Here is a 16,512-nt window from a genome sequence, read left to right on the forward strand (position 1 = left end):
TATTGCAGGTTCATCCATGTTGTAGCAGGTGTCAGAACAACCCGTAGCCCTTTGACACCTGTTTGGTGTCCCCACGCAGGTGACTTCTGCTCCGTCCAGGCAGGGGGCTGGTGGTATAGTGTTTTGTTCTTTTTTTTTTAGTGAAGACTAGAGTATTTTTATTGCTTGTCTTGGAGGAGTGTTTTTATTTATGGAAACCATAGAACGCTGACTGTGGGGTATCTTGCCCTAAAAATTGACAGCCAGGTTCCACTAGATGGGAAGGCATGAGGGACTCATGCGTCATGTAGGAAAGGAAGAGCCTGCAGGAGGGGGTGGCAGGGCTCCCTTCTCTTCCTGCTGCAGCGACCAAATGGATGTCTTTAGGAAGGGGGCAGATACTGGCCCTTTAGCTGAGGCTTCTTTGCTGAAATCTATGCACTTAGGAGGAAAAAGTTGTCCTGGTCGACCACCAATTTCTGTTGGGTTGCAGAGCGGGTACTTGTATAAAGCGGGGGTAGCCTTGTAGCCTGGGAGCTCGGCTGAGAAACATCTTTTTAAGGCTCACCTAACGGCTGGGGAGGCCGTGTCCTTGAAGATGATTTACTTCTCCTCACTGTGTTTCATTTTTCTCTCCTAGCTTATGTTCCTGAGGAAGAATTGAAGGCAGCAGAAATAGATGAAGAAAACGTGGAGGAGGATGGACTGTCTCTGGGCATTCAGGAGGGCGACTACGTGTGCAATGAAGAGACGGAGATCAAAGAGGCCCAGAGCTGCCAGAACTCCCCGGTCAGCACTGCGACGAATCAGGATGCCGGCTACGGGTCGCCTTTCAGCGAAAACAGTGACCAGCTAGCCCATTTCAAAAGCTCTTCCTCCAGAGAAGAGAAGGAGGATCCGCAGGGTCCAGACAGCGTCTCCTACCCCCAGGACAGCTTAGCACAAATCAAGGCTGTGTATGCAAACTTATTCTCGGAGTCCTGCTGGTCCAGCTTAGCTCTGGATTTAAAGAAGTCCAGTTTGACCACCAGCAACAATGATGTCGGCCAGAAGGAGGGCTCCACCCCCGCCCCCACGCCCCCCACCAGTACCACGGGGACCACCGGGACCACGGCGAGCACCCCCAGCTCCAGCTCCGGCTCTGGCTCCAGCTCCAGCACCAGCACCAGCACCAGCACCAGTGGCAGCGGTGGCTCGGGCTATGACTGGCATCAGGCCGCCCTGGCCAAGACGCTGCAGCAGACATCGCCCTACGGGCTGCTCCCTGAGCCCAGCCTCTTCAGCACCGTGCAGCTCTACAGGCAGAACAACAAACTCTACGGCTCTGTGTTCACCGGCGCCAGCAAGTTCCGGTGCAAAGACTGCAGCGCTGCCTACGACACGCTGGTGGAGCTGACGGTGCACATGAACGAGACGGGCCACTACCGTGACGACAACAGGGACAAGGACTCCGAGAAGACCAAGCGGTGGTCCAAGCCCAGGAAGCGCTCCCTGATGGAGATGGAAGGGAAGGAAGACGCCCAGAAAGTGCTCAAGTGCATGTACTGCGGCCACTCTTTCGAGTCGTTGCAAGACCTGAGCGTCCACATGATCAAGACAAAGCATTACCAGAAAGTGCCTCTGAAGGAGCCAGTACCAGCCATCACCAAACTGGTCCCTTCTACCAAAAAGCGAGCACTCCAGGACCTGGCGTCCCCTTGTTCTCCCGAGCCGGCAGGAATTGCTGCAGAAGCTGCGCTCAGTGAGTCGGCCAAGGATCAGAAGACCGCCAACCCGTATGTGACGCCAAACAACCGCTACGGCTACCAGAACGGCGCCAGTTACACCTGGCAGTTCGAGGCCCGTAAAGCGCAGATCCTCAAGTGCATGGAGTGCGGCAGCTCGCATGACACCTTGCAGCAGCTCACCGCCCACATGATGGTCACCGGCCACTTCTTGAAAGTGACCACCTCTGCCTCCAAGAAAGGGAAGCAGCTGGTGCTGGACCCCGTGGTGGAAGAGAAGATCCAGTCCATACCTTTGCCCCCCACCACGCACACCCGGCTCCCCGCCTCCCACATCAAAAAGCAGCCTGACTCTCCTTTGGGGTCCACGACCTCGGAAGAGAAGAAGGATCCAGAGAAGGAGAAGGCACCGGTGGCCAGTGATGCAGAGAAGAAGATCAAGGAGGAGAGTGAGGATGCCTCCGAGAAGTTTGAGCCCACCACCCTCTATCAGTACCTCCGTGAGGAGGACCTGGACGACAGCCCCAAGGGGGGGGTGGACATTCTGAAGTCCCTGGAGAACACGGTCTCCACTGCCATCAGCAAAGCCCAGAATGGCGCACCCTCGTGGGGTGGCTACCCCAGCATCCATGCAGCCTACCAGCTCCCTGGCACCGTGAAGCCGCTGCCGGCTGTGCAGAGTGTGCAGATGCAGCCATCCTATGCCAGCAGCGTGAAGTCCCTGTCCTCAGAGCACAACGCGCTCCTGCACTCTCCAGGGAGCCTCACACCGCCGCCCCACAAGAGCAATGTGTCGGCCATGGAGGAGCTGGTGGAGAAGGTCACCGGCAAGGTCAGCGTGAAGAAGGAGGAGAGGCCTGCAGAGAAGGAGAAGGGCTCCCCGGCCAAGGCTGTGTCCCCCGTGGCCAAAGAGAATAAAGATTTCCCTAGAACGGAGGAGATCAGTGGCAAACCACAGCAGAAGAAGGGCCCTGACGTGGAGGTGGGGAAGGCCAAAAGGGAGGGCGCGGTGGACGCCCACACCCCAAATGGCACTGAGCCTCTCAAAGCCAAAGTCACCAATGGCTGCAATACCCTGGGGATCATCACGGACCACTCGCCGGAGCCCTCCTTCATCAGCCCGCTGAGCGCGTTGCAGTCCATCATGAACACCCACTTAGGCAAAGTGTCGAAGCCCGTGAGCCCCTCGCTGGACCCGCTGGCCATGCTGTACAAAATCAGCAACAGCATGCTAGACAATCCCGTCTACCCTGCCACCCCCGTCAAGCAGGCCGACGCCATCGACCGCTACTACTACGAGAACAGCGACCAGCCCATCGACCTGACCAAGTCCAAAAGCAAGCCCCTGGTGTCCGGCGCGGCCGACGCCGTCTCGTCGCCTCTCCGGGAGAGCGCCCTCATGGACATCTCGGACATGGTCAAAAACCTCACGGGCCGGCTGACCCCCAAGTCCTCCACGCCCTCCACGGTGTCGGAGAAGTCGGACGCCGACGGCAGCAGCTTTGAGGAGGCCCTGGACGAGCTGTCACCTGTTCACAAGAGGAAGGGCCGACAGTCCAACTGGAACCCCCAGCACCTGCTCATCCTGCAGGCACAGTTCGCCTCGAGCCTGCGGGAGACCCCGGAAGGTAAGTACATCATGTCGGACCTGGGCCCTCAGGAGCGGGTGCACATCTCCAAGTTTACCGGGCTCTCCATGACCACCATCAGCCACTGGCTGGCCAACGTGAAGTACCAGCTGAGGAGGACCGGGGGGACGAAGTTCCTGAAGAACCTGGACACGGGGCATCCTGTTTTCTTCTGCAACGATTGTGCCTCTCAGTTCAGAACTGCCTCCACGTACATAAATCATCTAGAGACACATTTAGGCTTCAGCTTGAAGGATCTCTCCAAGCTGCCACTAAATCAGATTCAGGAACAGCAGAATGTTTCAAAGGTCCTGGCTAACAAAGCTCTGGGCCCCGTGGGGGCCACCGAGGACGACCTGGGCTCCACATTCCAGTGTAAGCTCTGCAACCGGACCTTTGCGAGCAAGCACGCGGTGAAACTGCACCTTAGTAAGACCCACGGCAAGTCCCCGGAGGACCACCTGATCTATGTGACAGAATTGGAAAAACAGTAGCGTCCAGGTACGCAAGGGACCCCGGCACATTGCACTAACCACGTCCTACTGCACTAGGCCCGGCCTGAGCCTCCGAAATCAGCCTTTCCTTGGTTGCCGAACTGCCTGTCTGGACCTTGGTTTTTCTTACGCATATTTTGTAGTTATATTTATATGCTCTTTGTCCGATTGTGCATGTTATTTTTCTTTTTCCGTGAGTCAAAGTCTGACCTTTATTTTCAACATCTGTTCTTGATGTTAAGCTATCTTTTGTAGGAAATAGTGGGGCACACGACTGGGAGACATTTATTTAGCAAGAAAGAGAGACACAAATAACAATGACAAAAAGACATCCTAAAATTACAAAGTTGCCATGACAATAAAGGTCATAGAACCTAGTAGTGTTGAATTTAACACTTTGAGGACTGTAATCGCATTTCTGTGCCTTTCACTCAAAAAAAAAAAAAAAGGAAATAAAGGCTTAAAGGCATTTCATTCAGATCAAAAGCTGTGTCAGACACAAAACTTATTTAATAATTAAAAAATGAGCTTTTATATGCAGAACTGGTTTGTGAAGGAAACATGCATGCAGCTGTTGGAAGACAGAAAGTTGTCTAGGACTCGCGGGGTTAGGAAGCCACAACTTTACACGTTTAAAACAAAAAGCAAAACAAAAAAACCCAACAACAACAAACACCCCATTTGCCACTATGCCCAAACCCTCTGGATGCTGAAAAATGCCACTTTTGGCAAAAAAAAAAAAAGTATGCAAGCTATTATTTAAAAATGTGTAAAAATGCTATTTCCTTTTTCCTGTAAAATACTGCGGTTTATAGTTATTTACAAATGTAAGCTTTGGTACAAGCTGACCTTTCTATAGCGTGCTGCATTGGTAAATGAAAAAAAATCGGGCACACCTCGGAGTCCTTTCCTTGTAAATTGCCAGCATCAGCTTAAAAACTCCTACATGTTACATATCGTACCATTTTAATCTATTCAACTTTCTTTGTACCTTCTGGCTGTATGCTTTCTCTTTTAACTTTTTATATTGTCATTTTATATTAAATTTCTGTGTATATAATGTAAAACCACAATTTTTGAATAAAATTTAGTTCCTGCAGCTTGATTTAAATAGAGAAATTTTACTGGCACCTGCATCTTTCCAGATGCATGTATATCAGACAAAAATAAATAAATGAAACGAAGCAAGCAATGCACTATTAATTATACATTTTGATGTTCTATCATTAATATTGTACAGTACGTTTTGGTTCACACAATTAAATCCACTGTTTTCTCAAATGTAAAATAAACCCACGTGCAGTTCTTGATTTACGTAGATTGTCACGTCGTCATTATTTTGCCTTTGAGATGTTATTTCAGCAACAAGAGGTATTGCTGATGCAATCAACCAACAAAAATTCTATTCAGAGCCATCATCTCATGATTTGTGTGCTGACATGCTTCATTCAAGTGATAAGTATTGCATTTTTAAGAATGATAATTAAAAATTTTAACTCCACTGGGTGCCATGGATTGCTGAGCGTAGCCATTGAGTGACGGCTGTTCTGTACATAGAGGGACCGAGGTGCTTCCTTCCCAGAATCCTCATGGACTATTTTAAAATGTGTACAATCAGCCGTTGTGTGCATCCGGGGAGTTGGTGATGCAGGTAGGAGGGTAGGTCTTGCTCCAGCAGCAAAGACCCCGGGGGCCTCAGAACCGGGTCTGCATTGATCCAAAGAGGAACTCCTGCTTTCTGCACCTTTTAAAATGTACAACTTTTAAAAAGTGAGCCGCTCTCTGATTCCGTGCTGGGTCCAGTCTGGCATCTGCAGGTGGCTCTGGGGCTCCGAGGGGCTCGACTGAGACCACTGGGACTCTCGGCCTGTGAGTGTCACGACCCCGACCCCCGAGGTCCAGTCTCACTGCTTCAGTCAGTGTGAGGGACACAGGACATCAGGCCGGCCCCTTCGCCCCCAGAACTACCTAATGACGTGGCCAGGAAAGTGACTTGCCACCTTTCACTTACACTCTCATAAAATTATGTCCTGAGAAGGGCTGGAACTTACAGCGCGCTGTTCAGAAGCAGCTAGGCCACTGTGCCGTTTCCACGCTCCCCCGAGCGGCCTGTGCCCTGTGCCGGCGACGGCGGCAGGACGAGGGCGGGGCGGTCGGCGTGGTCCCCGGGCTCTGGCCTCCGCACTCACGGGCCGAGCGCGGGGAGGCGGACTGCAGGTTTCTGGCTTTTTCATTGGTGAATAGCTCTGTCCGTCAGGAGCTTCGGCCAGTTAGACATCGCGGTTCAATTACTGGGTGAGGATGCACTTTGGGCTCAAGGGGTGACGGAGAAGAATAACAATGAGGCCTATGGCTGAGCTCGGGGTCTTTGCATAGCAACGCTTTAAAGTCATTTATTTTACCACAGGCCCGCAAATATATGGTTGTGTGAGTTCACCCTCCTGGGAACAGAGTCAGAAGCACAGGTGGAGCGGTGTGATGGGAGGTGGGGGCGGCTGGGTTCAGTCCACGTGTCGCTGCTAAGGATTTGAAAGTTGCTTGCAACCTGAGTTCCGACCCCTGGGGCTTGGGCAGAGAATTCGGGTCTCCGTTTCTTAATTTTTTCTTTTTCTGATTCATCAGCCACACTGCTAACTTGTCATCGACTCTACTTCCCTGACCAATAGATAGAAGACTAGGTTGGTCATCTTACGACTACTAATGAAGATGGTGATGCTGGTTATATTTATGGAGCACTTATTGCGTGCGGAGGCTGTCCTGAGTGCTCCACACACATTAACTCACGCAGGCCTCGGCTGTATGCAGAGGGCCCTGTTACTTCCCACCTTGGAGCACAGCACAGAGACTTGCCCACGGTCACACGGCTGGTAATTGACAGAGCGTGGGCTCTGAGCCCAAGAGGCTTTGTTTAGGACGGAGCTCTTCATCACCCTCCTTTGCAGGCCCTGTGACCTGCCCCAGGTGTGATCTGCCCCAGGTGAGGGTGTGGCAACGAAGTGCCTAGGACATCTTCTATGGGCTGGGGACTAGAGCATAGTGGTTTGGGTGATGCTGATGGACACTGACATGGGCAACTGCCCTGAACAGACGTGCATTCTTCAGATGATCTCCAACTGTGGCCCACATCCCATGACAAAATGTGGCAGCTCCGTCTTCTCTTGGATCTGAAAAATAAGTTAAAATAATGTTTGTTATGAGTTTGTAGCAACTTCAATTGGATACGGGTCTACGCAGTAATGTGGAAACTCGATTGATATAAATACAGATAGAGAGATTTAGTAATCCAGGGAAGAGGTTGGATAACTCTCATTTGAGGGTTTGCTTTATTGACTTTTTTTTTTTTGAGGAAGATTGGCCCTGAGCTAACATATGTTGCCAATCTTCCTCCTTTTTTTCTTTTTTTCTCCTCAAAGCCCCAGTAGATAGTTGTATGTCCTAGTTGTAGGTCCTTCTGGTTCTTCTGTGTGGGATGCCACCTCAGCATGGCTTGATGATCAGTGAGTAGGTCCGCACCCAGCACCTGAACCAGCGAGCCCTGGGCCGCTGAAGTGGAACGCTCAAACTTAACTGCTATGCCATTGGGCCAGCCCCAGACATTTCCGCTCCCTTCATCCTCTCATTCATCTAGTCTTGTGTCCCCGGAATGGACTCCACACATCACGTTGTGTGCTCTCATTTCTCCGGAATCCTCCCTTAACCTAGGGGAGCAGGTCTGCGTCTTCTAGAGTGAGAGGGCAAATGGCCCTGAGCAACTGGAGAGAGCTGGCCACCTGCCCACCTGGTAGGAGGCTGTGCATCGTTGGGTGGAAGGCAAGTGACTTGCCGTCCAGTGTTTTCGGTCGGTTAGGCTAACGCTGTGCACGGGCACAAGTAACCCTGCTTTGCTTTCATACGTGCGGCTTGAGCCTTGGGTTTAATAACTAATCAAATATTGTTTCACATGTGGAATTTTAAAAGGCTTGAGATATTCCTCGGAATGTGGGTTGTGTGAGGATGTTCGTTGTTATTTAGTCATTATTTAAAGAGATATAAAACCTGTGATAGACAAAAAACTATTGATAGACAATAGTTTAAGAGAAACAAACTTTTAGGTGTTATATGCAAAAAGAAGTGATTCAGAACTTTAAGATTTAATCCCTACATTTCTATATTTGGTAATCTTTAAAGAGCTGTTAACATTGGTCTAAGCATGTCTAAGCTACTTCCGAGTTTTCAGAAACCTGTTTGTGGAAATAAAGTTTTCTGCTTTTTCTAAGGTAAAGCTTCTTTTGCTTACTTGATTATTGTTTCTCTGAAGATTATGGAGACCATTGAAAACCAGTTATTGAACTGTGAACTTAAAAGATACCAAAGAGTAAAATTTGGAGAGCATTTGTACTTTTTACATAACTTTTATTCCTATAATAAAAGTAACACATAGTCATTGTAGAAAACTTGGAACACAAAAAAATAAAGCAGAAAATAAAAATTAACTGTAGTTTTCATCCAGAGAAAAATCACTGTTAATATTTTAGTGCTAACATCTTTTTTCTGTTTCTACAAAATAGAGATCATGCTCAACATACTTTTGTGTTTTGCTTTCTTTACCTGATGGTAGATAATGCGTATTTTCTCGTTTTATTAAATATCAAAAATTTCTAATCTTATTGAGTTGTACTATAATTTATTTAATCAATTCTCTATCAGAATTTTAAAAAACATTTAGAGTCTTTTCGAGTTTTCACTATTTCAAATGAATACAAAGAACATGGCACTCAATATTTCTGATTATTTCCTTGGGACAAATACCTGGAATTGAAATTTCTGCATCATAGTGTGATTTGATACCTGTGCCCGCGCGGCCCACGAGAAAGCTTGTGCCGGCTTCCACCATCGGCATGAGTATGACCATTTCTCCATACTTTTTCTTTGTGAACTCAAGAATTGTTGTTTTTTTAGTTTCTGGCTATTTTCACTAATTGGCCAATGTAATCTCGATGTTTTAATTTATAATATTTTTAATGTTTATTGTCCATTGATGTTATTTAAAGAAAAGATGGGTTAAGAACATGCATGATTTTTGGGGGTAGGTTTACGTGAATTATGATTTCATTTAAACTCAAGTGGCCAATATGCATACTTTACAGACAACACAACAGAGAGGAGAAGTTAACTGAAATCTGCAGCTCCAGGACCAGGACGTGACAGCTGTCTTCCAGTCCTCTTCTCTCAGTGTGGTCCACTGTCCTACAACTCATTAAAATGTGCCCGAAGATGTCAAGTAAATAGTGTACCAAGTACTGTCTTTAAATTGTCTGACTCGTAATAGGGAGAAAATTTCTGAATTCTGTGATTTCTATTGCTAACTCACAATTAGTGTTGATTAGGAAAACAAAGATAATCTCAAAATTATTAAAAGTGGACCACCCTAGGAAGATGAGATTGATCACCTAGAGTGATTCCATAAAACACACACACTTGGATGAGAGTTAGAAGGAAAGAGAGAAGGACCACCTCAAAAGTCTATATCAGAAATCTCTCCTGCACGCAGGTTAGTTTGTTCCAGAGCTAGAGTGCTAAGGTATTGCTAACCAAGACCATAATGTCTTGGACCCAGTTTTCTGATGGGAAAGCTATAAAGGTTATGAGGAAGGCATGTTACCTTGAGATCGATTAAGATCGGGAGGTTTTTGAGAGTACATCAGAGCAATAAGTGTTTTCACCAATGATTATTTAGAAATTGACCCATAACTAGTTAGTCATTATTTTTCTTAAATCACACATAAATATTTACAATTTGATCTGTGTAAAGACTGTCTAATGATATGTTACAGGGTAATTGACTTCCACCAGTTGAAGAGATAGTAGAAGCAGTGGGCTTACATATGTCGTCACATTTTGTTAAAATATTTGACATATGTCACACATCATATTTTTTTTTTACTGAGGTATAACTGACATGTAACATTATATTAGTTTCAGATGTACAGCATAATGATTCGATATATGTATATGTTGCTAAATAATCATCACAGGAAGTCTAGTTGACATCCATCACCACACATAGTAACACTTTTTTTTTCTTGTGATGAGAACTTTTAAGATCTACTCTCTTAGCAACTTTCAAATATACAATACAGTGTTATTAACTATGGTCATCATGCTGTACATGACATCCCCGGGACTTATTTATTTTATAATTGGAGTTTGTACCTTTGACCACCGTCACCCATTTCCCAGACTGCCAAACGCCCTGCCTCTGGTAACCAATCTATTCTCTCTTTGAGTTCAGTTTTTTTTTTTTTTTTTTTTAAGATTCTACATATAAGTGAGATCATACAGTATTTGTCTTTCTCTGTTTGACTTATTTCACTTCATCATATTTAAATGTAACTAAAAAAGTAGTCTTCAGGTTGGAGAGAATGCATTGCTTAAAAATGAATTTAAGGGGGCTAGCCCAGTGGCTCCATGGTTGAGTGTGCACGCTCCGCTTCGGCAACCCCGGGTTCGCTGATTTGGATCCCTGGCGTGCACTGACACACCACTTGTCAAGCCATGCTGTGGCGGCGTCCCATATAAAGTAGAGGAAGATGGGCACAGATGTTAGCCCAGGGCCAGTCTTCCTCAGCAAAAAGAGGAGGACTGGCAACAAATGTTAGCTCAGGGCTAATCTACTTCACACACGTACACACACACAAATGAATTTAAAAGGTCTTTAAGACAGAGCATTCTACACAAACCTGAAATTTCAGTGATGTTTTTCTCTGAAAGCTTGTTTGACCAAAAAGTACGTTAGTGAAAGGGATTGAGGACAGTTACATTGGGATCAACAGTTTCTAAAATATGTAGATAATAAGGAAAATCCAATTTTGCATAACTGGAACCATTAACCAACTTCTTCCAGTCAACTCATATCCAACTGGATTTCCTAGGAGCTGTTCCAAACCACTCAATCAATCCCAAAATTAAAACATTTTTCTCCCTTCAGTATATTTTTATGTATTTATCCATGTTTTCAGAGTGATTTTTCCAATTTTATCTAACTGACTGAAACAAAGTATTTCCTTTTCTCTGTGCAGAATAACAAAATATGTGGGTGTGTAATAAGTGCTATGTAATAATAAAACTAAAAGAGATGGGAATTTTTGAATCCTGGATGACCTATGTAGTTTAAAATTATATATTGAATCATATTTTCAAGCCATAGCTTTCTGATACATATCTCATTGCCATTATGCACAATTTGTATTGATTAATGATTGATCAATTAATCATTATACTTACCACTTTCAACCTTTGACTCTTTAAAGTCATTGAAAGTATGGAAGGCCAATATTTAGTTATGCTTTGATTTGTTAACTTTAAGAGACAGTAGTGCCCTAAATACCTTCATTTTGTTTGTAATACATGTATTTATAAATTAGTAAAATGTAATGTCCACTTTCAAAGCCATTTATTCTCCTTTTGGAGATATCTGTCCTTATTCTTTTAGAGTCATGAAACTCACAAATCATTAACTTGGATATGCAAATTCCAGGCTGGTAAGCTCAAATACTGGTCTTGTTTAATGGAACCATGGGTTTTTGCATTGTTGAATGACGTGACAGATGACCATATCTCAAAATTGGACTCTAGACAAATTGATGGGGACACTTTCCATTTCTATCCTTCCTTTCATCAGTGAGTGGAAACCAGTGGCATTAAAATCTGAAATAATCTGTAAGCAGAAATCTGATGGAAAGGACTTCATTCAAACTTCAGATTACTATGAAAAATACGTTTCAAATAGGAGGGCATTTGAAGTGGCAATCCTTTCCTTGGTGATTGTTGTCTTCAATATAATGAGAATATTCGTCTTTCACTTCTGGCTAGATAGTTGCAACCTCACAATGACAATATGTAACATCTTATTTGTTGTCATGGAAGCATTGTAATATCACAAAGTCTTTCTAACAAAACAACGAAAGCTGCAGAGAGGCGCAGCGAGTTCGCATCACTCCAGCTTCTCAAAAGAAAACAATAGACTGTTAAAAAAGGAGTCACAAAGTTACTCTTCCCAGATGACCTCTAGCTTTTCTTCAGATTTGTTTCAATAAAAACACCTCTCCTTTTTTCCTGAGACAGTTAGATTTTTAACTTCCTTGTTACCTGCTTCCAGAGGCTTTTTGAGTGGAATCCCATATCAGGAATAGAAAGTCTGGTATTTCAGATACTGGTGTGAATGTCATTCATTTTGCCAGTGGTTTCCATGCTGGAATAGTCTAATTGCATTGTTTTGACATGAAACGATGCCATCAACTTTTTTTTTTAACGTGAAATTGGCAATGTACTTGCTCAGTGCACGCAGCGCATTGACTGTGTTCATTTTCCCCACTGCCAGGTATTGTCATGCCTCTTCCCAAGGGCAAATTTGGCCTTTCTCAAGCCTCAACTCCTCAAAGACAAAATAAATTTTTTTCTCTTGAGGTGGTAACATTTAGCCTTCTTACTCACTTTCCAAGTGTTTCCTTCTTGGAAATCTCCCCTTCCTAGAGTCCTTCAGGCTAGTCGGCATTGTAGAAAAACCGGGAGGAAGGAGCCCATGGGAGAGCAGATTGTGCCAAGCAGTTGCCTATGTTGTGATGGTCACACCTGCGTGCGGGGTGGGAAGACGCTGTCTTGCTGTGTCTCAGTGGGAAGAACCGCAGGAGGGCTGGGACTCGGGGGAGGGTCGGGGGCAGGCCCTGCACAGATTAAACAGGCTGCAGAATTGTTTTGTGTGGGACTGGGTTCATAGTCTCCACTGTCATTTGAGAAGGTTCTGGTCATTCTGCCACCTGTATTAGGAGGGAGTGAAGAGCAGATAGAGCCTCTTTAAGGAGAGAGAATGCCTGAGAGAGACCGCGAAGACAGAATTCGGCCACCAGACCAATGCCGCAGCTGGTGAGATGCAACAAGTCCAGCATGTTCCTCACGGATGGATGTAACTAAGGCGATGCATATGGAGGGACGTAACTAAAACGAAGGAGTTGGAAACTCAAAAGGAGCAGGAGTGATGTGGACTGTTGCCTGGGTATCATGGACTGGTGGATGGAGTTCTAGTCATAACTATCATAGATGGTTCATAGATTTCATTTGGTGAGAAAAATTGCAGGAAGGGAATTGGAGTGTGGCCTTTCTAGGGTTAAAGATCCTTAAGCTTTAGAGAGGATGTATAAAAGAAAATTTCTTTCTGAAATAATTTATGGAAATGCTGTGCTCCCTTTGAAGGTTCCGTGTCACCGCGTGGCACTACGCAGTGTTCTCTTTCTTCACCTGTCAGGCAAAGACCACCTCGAAGAGTCTCACTGCTGATTACTAGTTAATTGTCATTAATAAGTGACAACTGACATTATGGGGGCTTAATGCAGAGAGAACAGAAAAGAGCCACAGATATTCTAATGAGCTGACTCCTACGTGCCCTCTATTGTTGTCGAAAATGAGGAGCTGTCGTCATTGTTCAGGAGATGGGCTTCAATTGCTCTGGAAAATATTCTCTTTTAATTTCTTTATGCATAGATAATTCCTGGTACTCTGTATTTCTCTCTCTCCCACCCCCCTCTCCTTTGAGTGCACACACACACACACACACACACACACACACACACCCCTTCTTACTCTTTCCTATGAACATGGTGAAAACTCCCAACTTATGAGGTCCCGTAACTTATTCCTAGACAAGGAAGTAGTGCACTTTAAAAAAACTTACATTTATAGAGCAGATAGAAAAGAAAGTCCATTTAATATCGTAGTTTCAGCTGACTTGGATGGGGACCAAGGTGGAGAGGTCCAGAGTTGAGAAATGAAGGGTGGAGACGGAGAAGGGGAGGAACTGATTTAACAAGAAAAGATCCACCAGTCACAACCAGGAAGCTAAAAGTGATGATCAAGAACGTATGAACACATGTCACATTCAATCTACCCGAGAGACAAGGTACTCTTCCCAACCCTCAGAGCTTTAAAATAATGACAACAACCAAAAAAATCCCCACAGAATCTTCCAGAAGAGAAGTCAGAGATGAAGGGAAATGATTCAATAGGTATTGAACTTAGAGCTGCATCAGTTGCCATCTGTTTTTGGTAAATTTTACCCAAACAGAATTTGCTTGTTAAAATCCTTAATCATCAGGACAACCTGAGCGTGGACTTGGAGTTCTTTTTTGCACGTATGTGTGTGTGTGCGCACGCACACATAAATGTAATACTTTATTTTGACATTAGAATAGAAAATGAATTAAAAATCATACAACAAAATAATTTCTGTGTTGCTTCGAGCCACCTTGCTATGTTCTCTGTCCGTCTGTAGGGAAAGGGCAAGGTGTTAGAAGTGCAAGCTGCATTCAGTATCAGCTCGAATACCGAAGATTTCCAAACAGGACCATGGCAGAATATTCTTGGAGAAAACTCAGGCTGAAGCCAATAGGAACAAGATGTGTTGTTTTTCAAGTGCCAACACCTCCTAACAACAATTTTTCGTGCTATCAGATCATTTCACACCGTGCCATTCCACCTTCTATCAAGTCTTATCACACAAATGCAGTTTCAAGCTTGATATTTGATGGCTGCGCTGCTAAAGAGAAAAATCCTGCCTTGCTCCATAAAACACTGCAGTGGCAGGCATTCCTTTATCCAATGGTACACCCTCTGCCCCTGTTTATTTCTGCTCCGTGATGAGTTTTGGAAGAATGGCAACATTTTAAATTGCAGTGAGCAGTGGGGTCTGGCTCTTACCCACGTCAGCGTCAACCTGGGCTTCCAGATGATGCTAACAGGCTAAAAAGGCATGGCAAGAGATGACCATCCTTGTGTTCATCTGGGGGACCACATCTGGAGCGTTTATACTTGGGTTGTTGAGTTTGGGGGCCTAAGTTCTCAGCTTTACACTTAGATCTGGCTTGTTTTATTTGAAAATGCTGGAGATTTGTCCCAGCTTGGTATCATCTGTAACTGTGATCAGCATGACACCAACACCCTCACCTAAGTTTTGCACAAAAATGTGGAAAAGGACAGAATGAGCTTGTTCCAGGCACTGGATGGCGTCCCCGAGTGGTCACTGATCCATTGCTAATCAGGACTTTTTTGATGTCATGCTATTGTGGAGAGAGCAGGGGATTTGGAGGCTGAAGATCAGACTAGTTCATGAACCTCAGTTTCTTTTTCATCCAAATTATAATAACACACAGAATGTGCCTCCTCTGTGCTTAACACATGAAAGTGGCCTGATGAACTGTAGACATTATCATCATTGTCATTAGACTTGCTCGATCAATTACAAATATCCAGCTATTCTTTTGTTCACTAAAATATCATGAAGGATTTTTTCCAGCACCCCTTTTAAAGTGGTAAACAGGCAGCAGTGCTGGTAGGTAGGTGAGAGTAATCACACAGTTGAGTTGGAAGAGTGAGACGTTAGCTGCCTCATGGGGTTCAATGACATTGAGGTGTCACAGCTCCAAGGGGACCCTCCTCCATTACCACCAAATTTCAGCTCAATTAAAATCTGATTGTTGCAACATCTAAATGTGAGCATGGGTAAAATCTGAGTTGTGGAGAGAGAAAGGGGTCTGGGCAAGAAGAAGATAAGTTGTGGAAGGTTTGGGTTGTGGAAGGTAGACCCAAATAGATATGTGATTGGAATCCAGCGTTGCTGTGTCGTTCACCTACTCACAATACATATTTCCAAGGGAGATGTGCAGAGAGGTTACCTGGCCAATGAACAATGTTTATTACTATAGCATTCTCACCGTGGACCTCACTGGGCTCACCAGGTGAACTAGATTGGAGTGTACATGGGCCAGGAGGAATTCTTTGATCTTAATAGCAGCAGATGGAAACCTCCTTTCCTTTACCATGAGTTCCCTGGGATTCCTGCTTAATTTCCTGGGAATTGGGGTCTAAAACCTTCCAAAGAATAGGCATTCCCCAGGGGACCAGGAGCTGAGGTCTCTTTCTTCTGTTCGATGGAAGTCCCAATGAAACCCAATTATTGTATGTGGTCCTGACCCAAATCCAAACTCCTCTCCTCAGATTGGGATAAGGGTTGGGGAGAGAAAGCCTATGGCTTCCCTTTGAGTTTAGAAGGTGTACCCAGTAGGTGGCAGGGTGATCTCTAGGCAGGGAAGACTTACCGTTTCATCCCACTGAGTTGAATGAAAGGGACTTCAGGAGGCCCCATGATCTGGATGATCAAGAGAACATTAGATCATGTTCTGGACTGTTTTGATGATTTTATTTTTGGTACTTTGGTAATGCTCAGTTTATGTTCCAGAAATGCGTGTCCTTTAGTTATTCAATTTTGATACCTTATTTCAGGCCAATTGTCTATTTCAACCCACCTTCATCATTTCATTCGTTGCCTGCATTTAGGTATTTTTAGCTGTTTGAGTCATCACTTAGCTTCTGTGTCTTGATTTAGTTCATCTTTCTTTTAGCTCCGCCAACTTCATCAACAAGCTCCACCGGTGAACAAGCGCTCACAGTGTCCAAGTGGCAGGCGAGGGTCTAGGGCTCAGTGTCACTTACAGTGATGATGACAGTCATATTCTCTGCCCTCATGTAGCTTCTAGCTAACTCATTATTTGTGTTCAATTTCCAGTTTCCTAGAAGCACAGACATATTTTCCCTGCTAAAAATCTCATTCATTCATATGTTCATTCATTGAAACAAAATGTGCTCCTAGGTGTGTGGTAT

The 16,512-nt window shown here is 45.1% G+C and overlaps 1 protein-coding gene across 1 annotated transcript in view; it reads left to right on the plus strand.

The window, feature by feature from the left end:
* Nucleotides 1-5,128, plus strand: part of TSHZ1 (teashirt zinc finger homeobox 1) — a 75,808-nt gene extending 70,680 nt beyond the window's left edge. The window contains exon 2 of the mRNA XM_058557314.1: nucleotides 620-5,128. Coding sequence (XP_058413297.1) covers nucleotides 620-3,825 — 3,206 coding nt within the window. The 3' untranslated portion in view covers nucleotides 3,826-5,128. The remainder of the gene's footprint in view (nucleotides 1-619) is intronic.
* The last annotated feature ends 11,384 nt before the right edge of the window (nucleotides 5,129-16,512 follow it).

Source organism: Diceros bicornis, chromosome 16 (genome assembly GCF_020826845.1).
Source record: "Diceros bicornis minor isolate mBicDic1 chromosome 16, mDicBic1.mat.cur, whole genome shotgun sequence".
Lineage (NCBI taxonomy): Eukaryota > Metazoa > Chordata > Mammalia > Perissodactyla > Rhinocerotidae > Diceros > Diceros bicornis.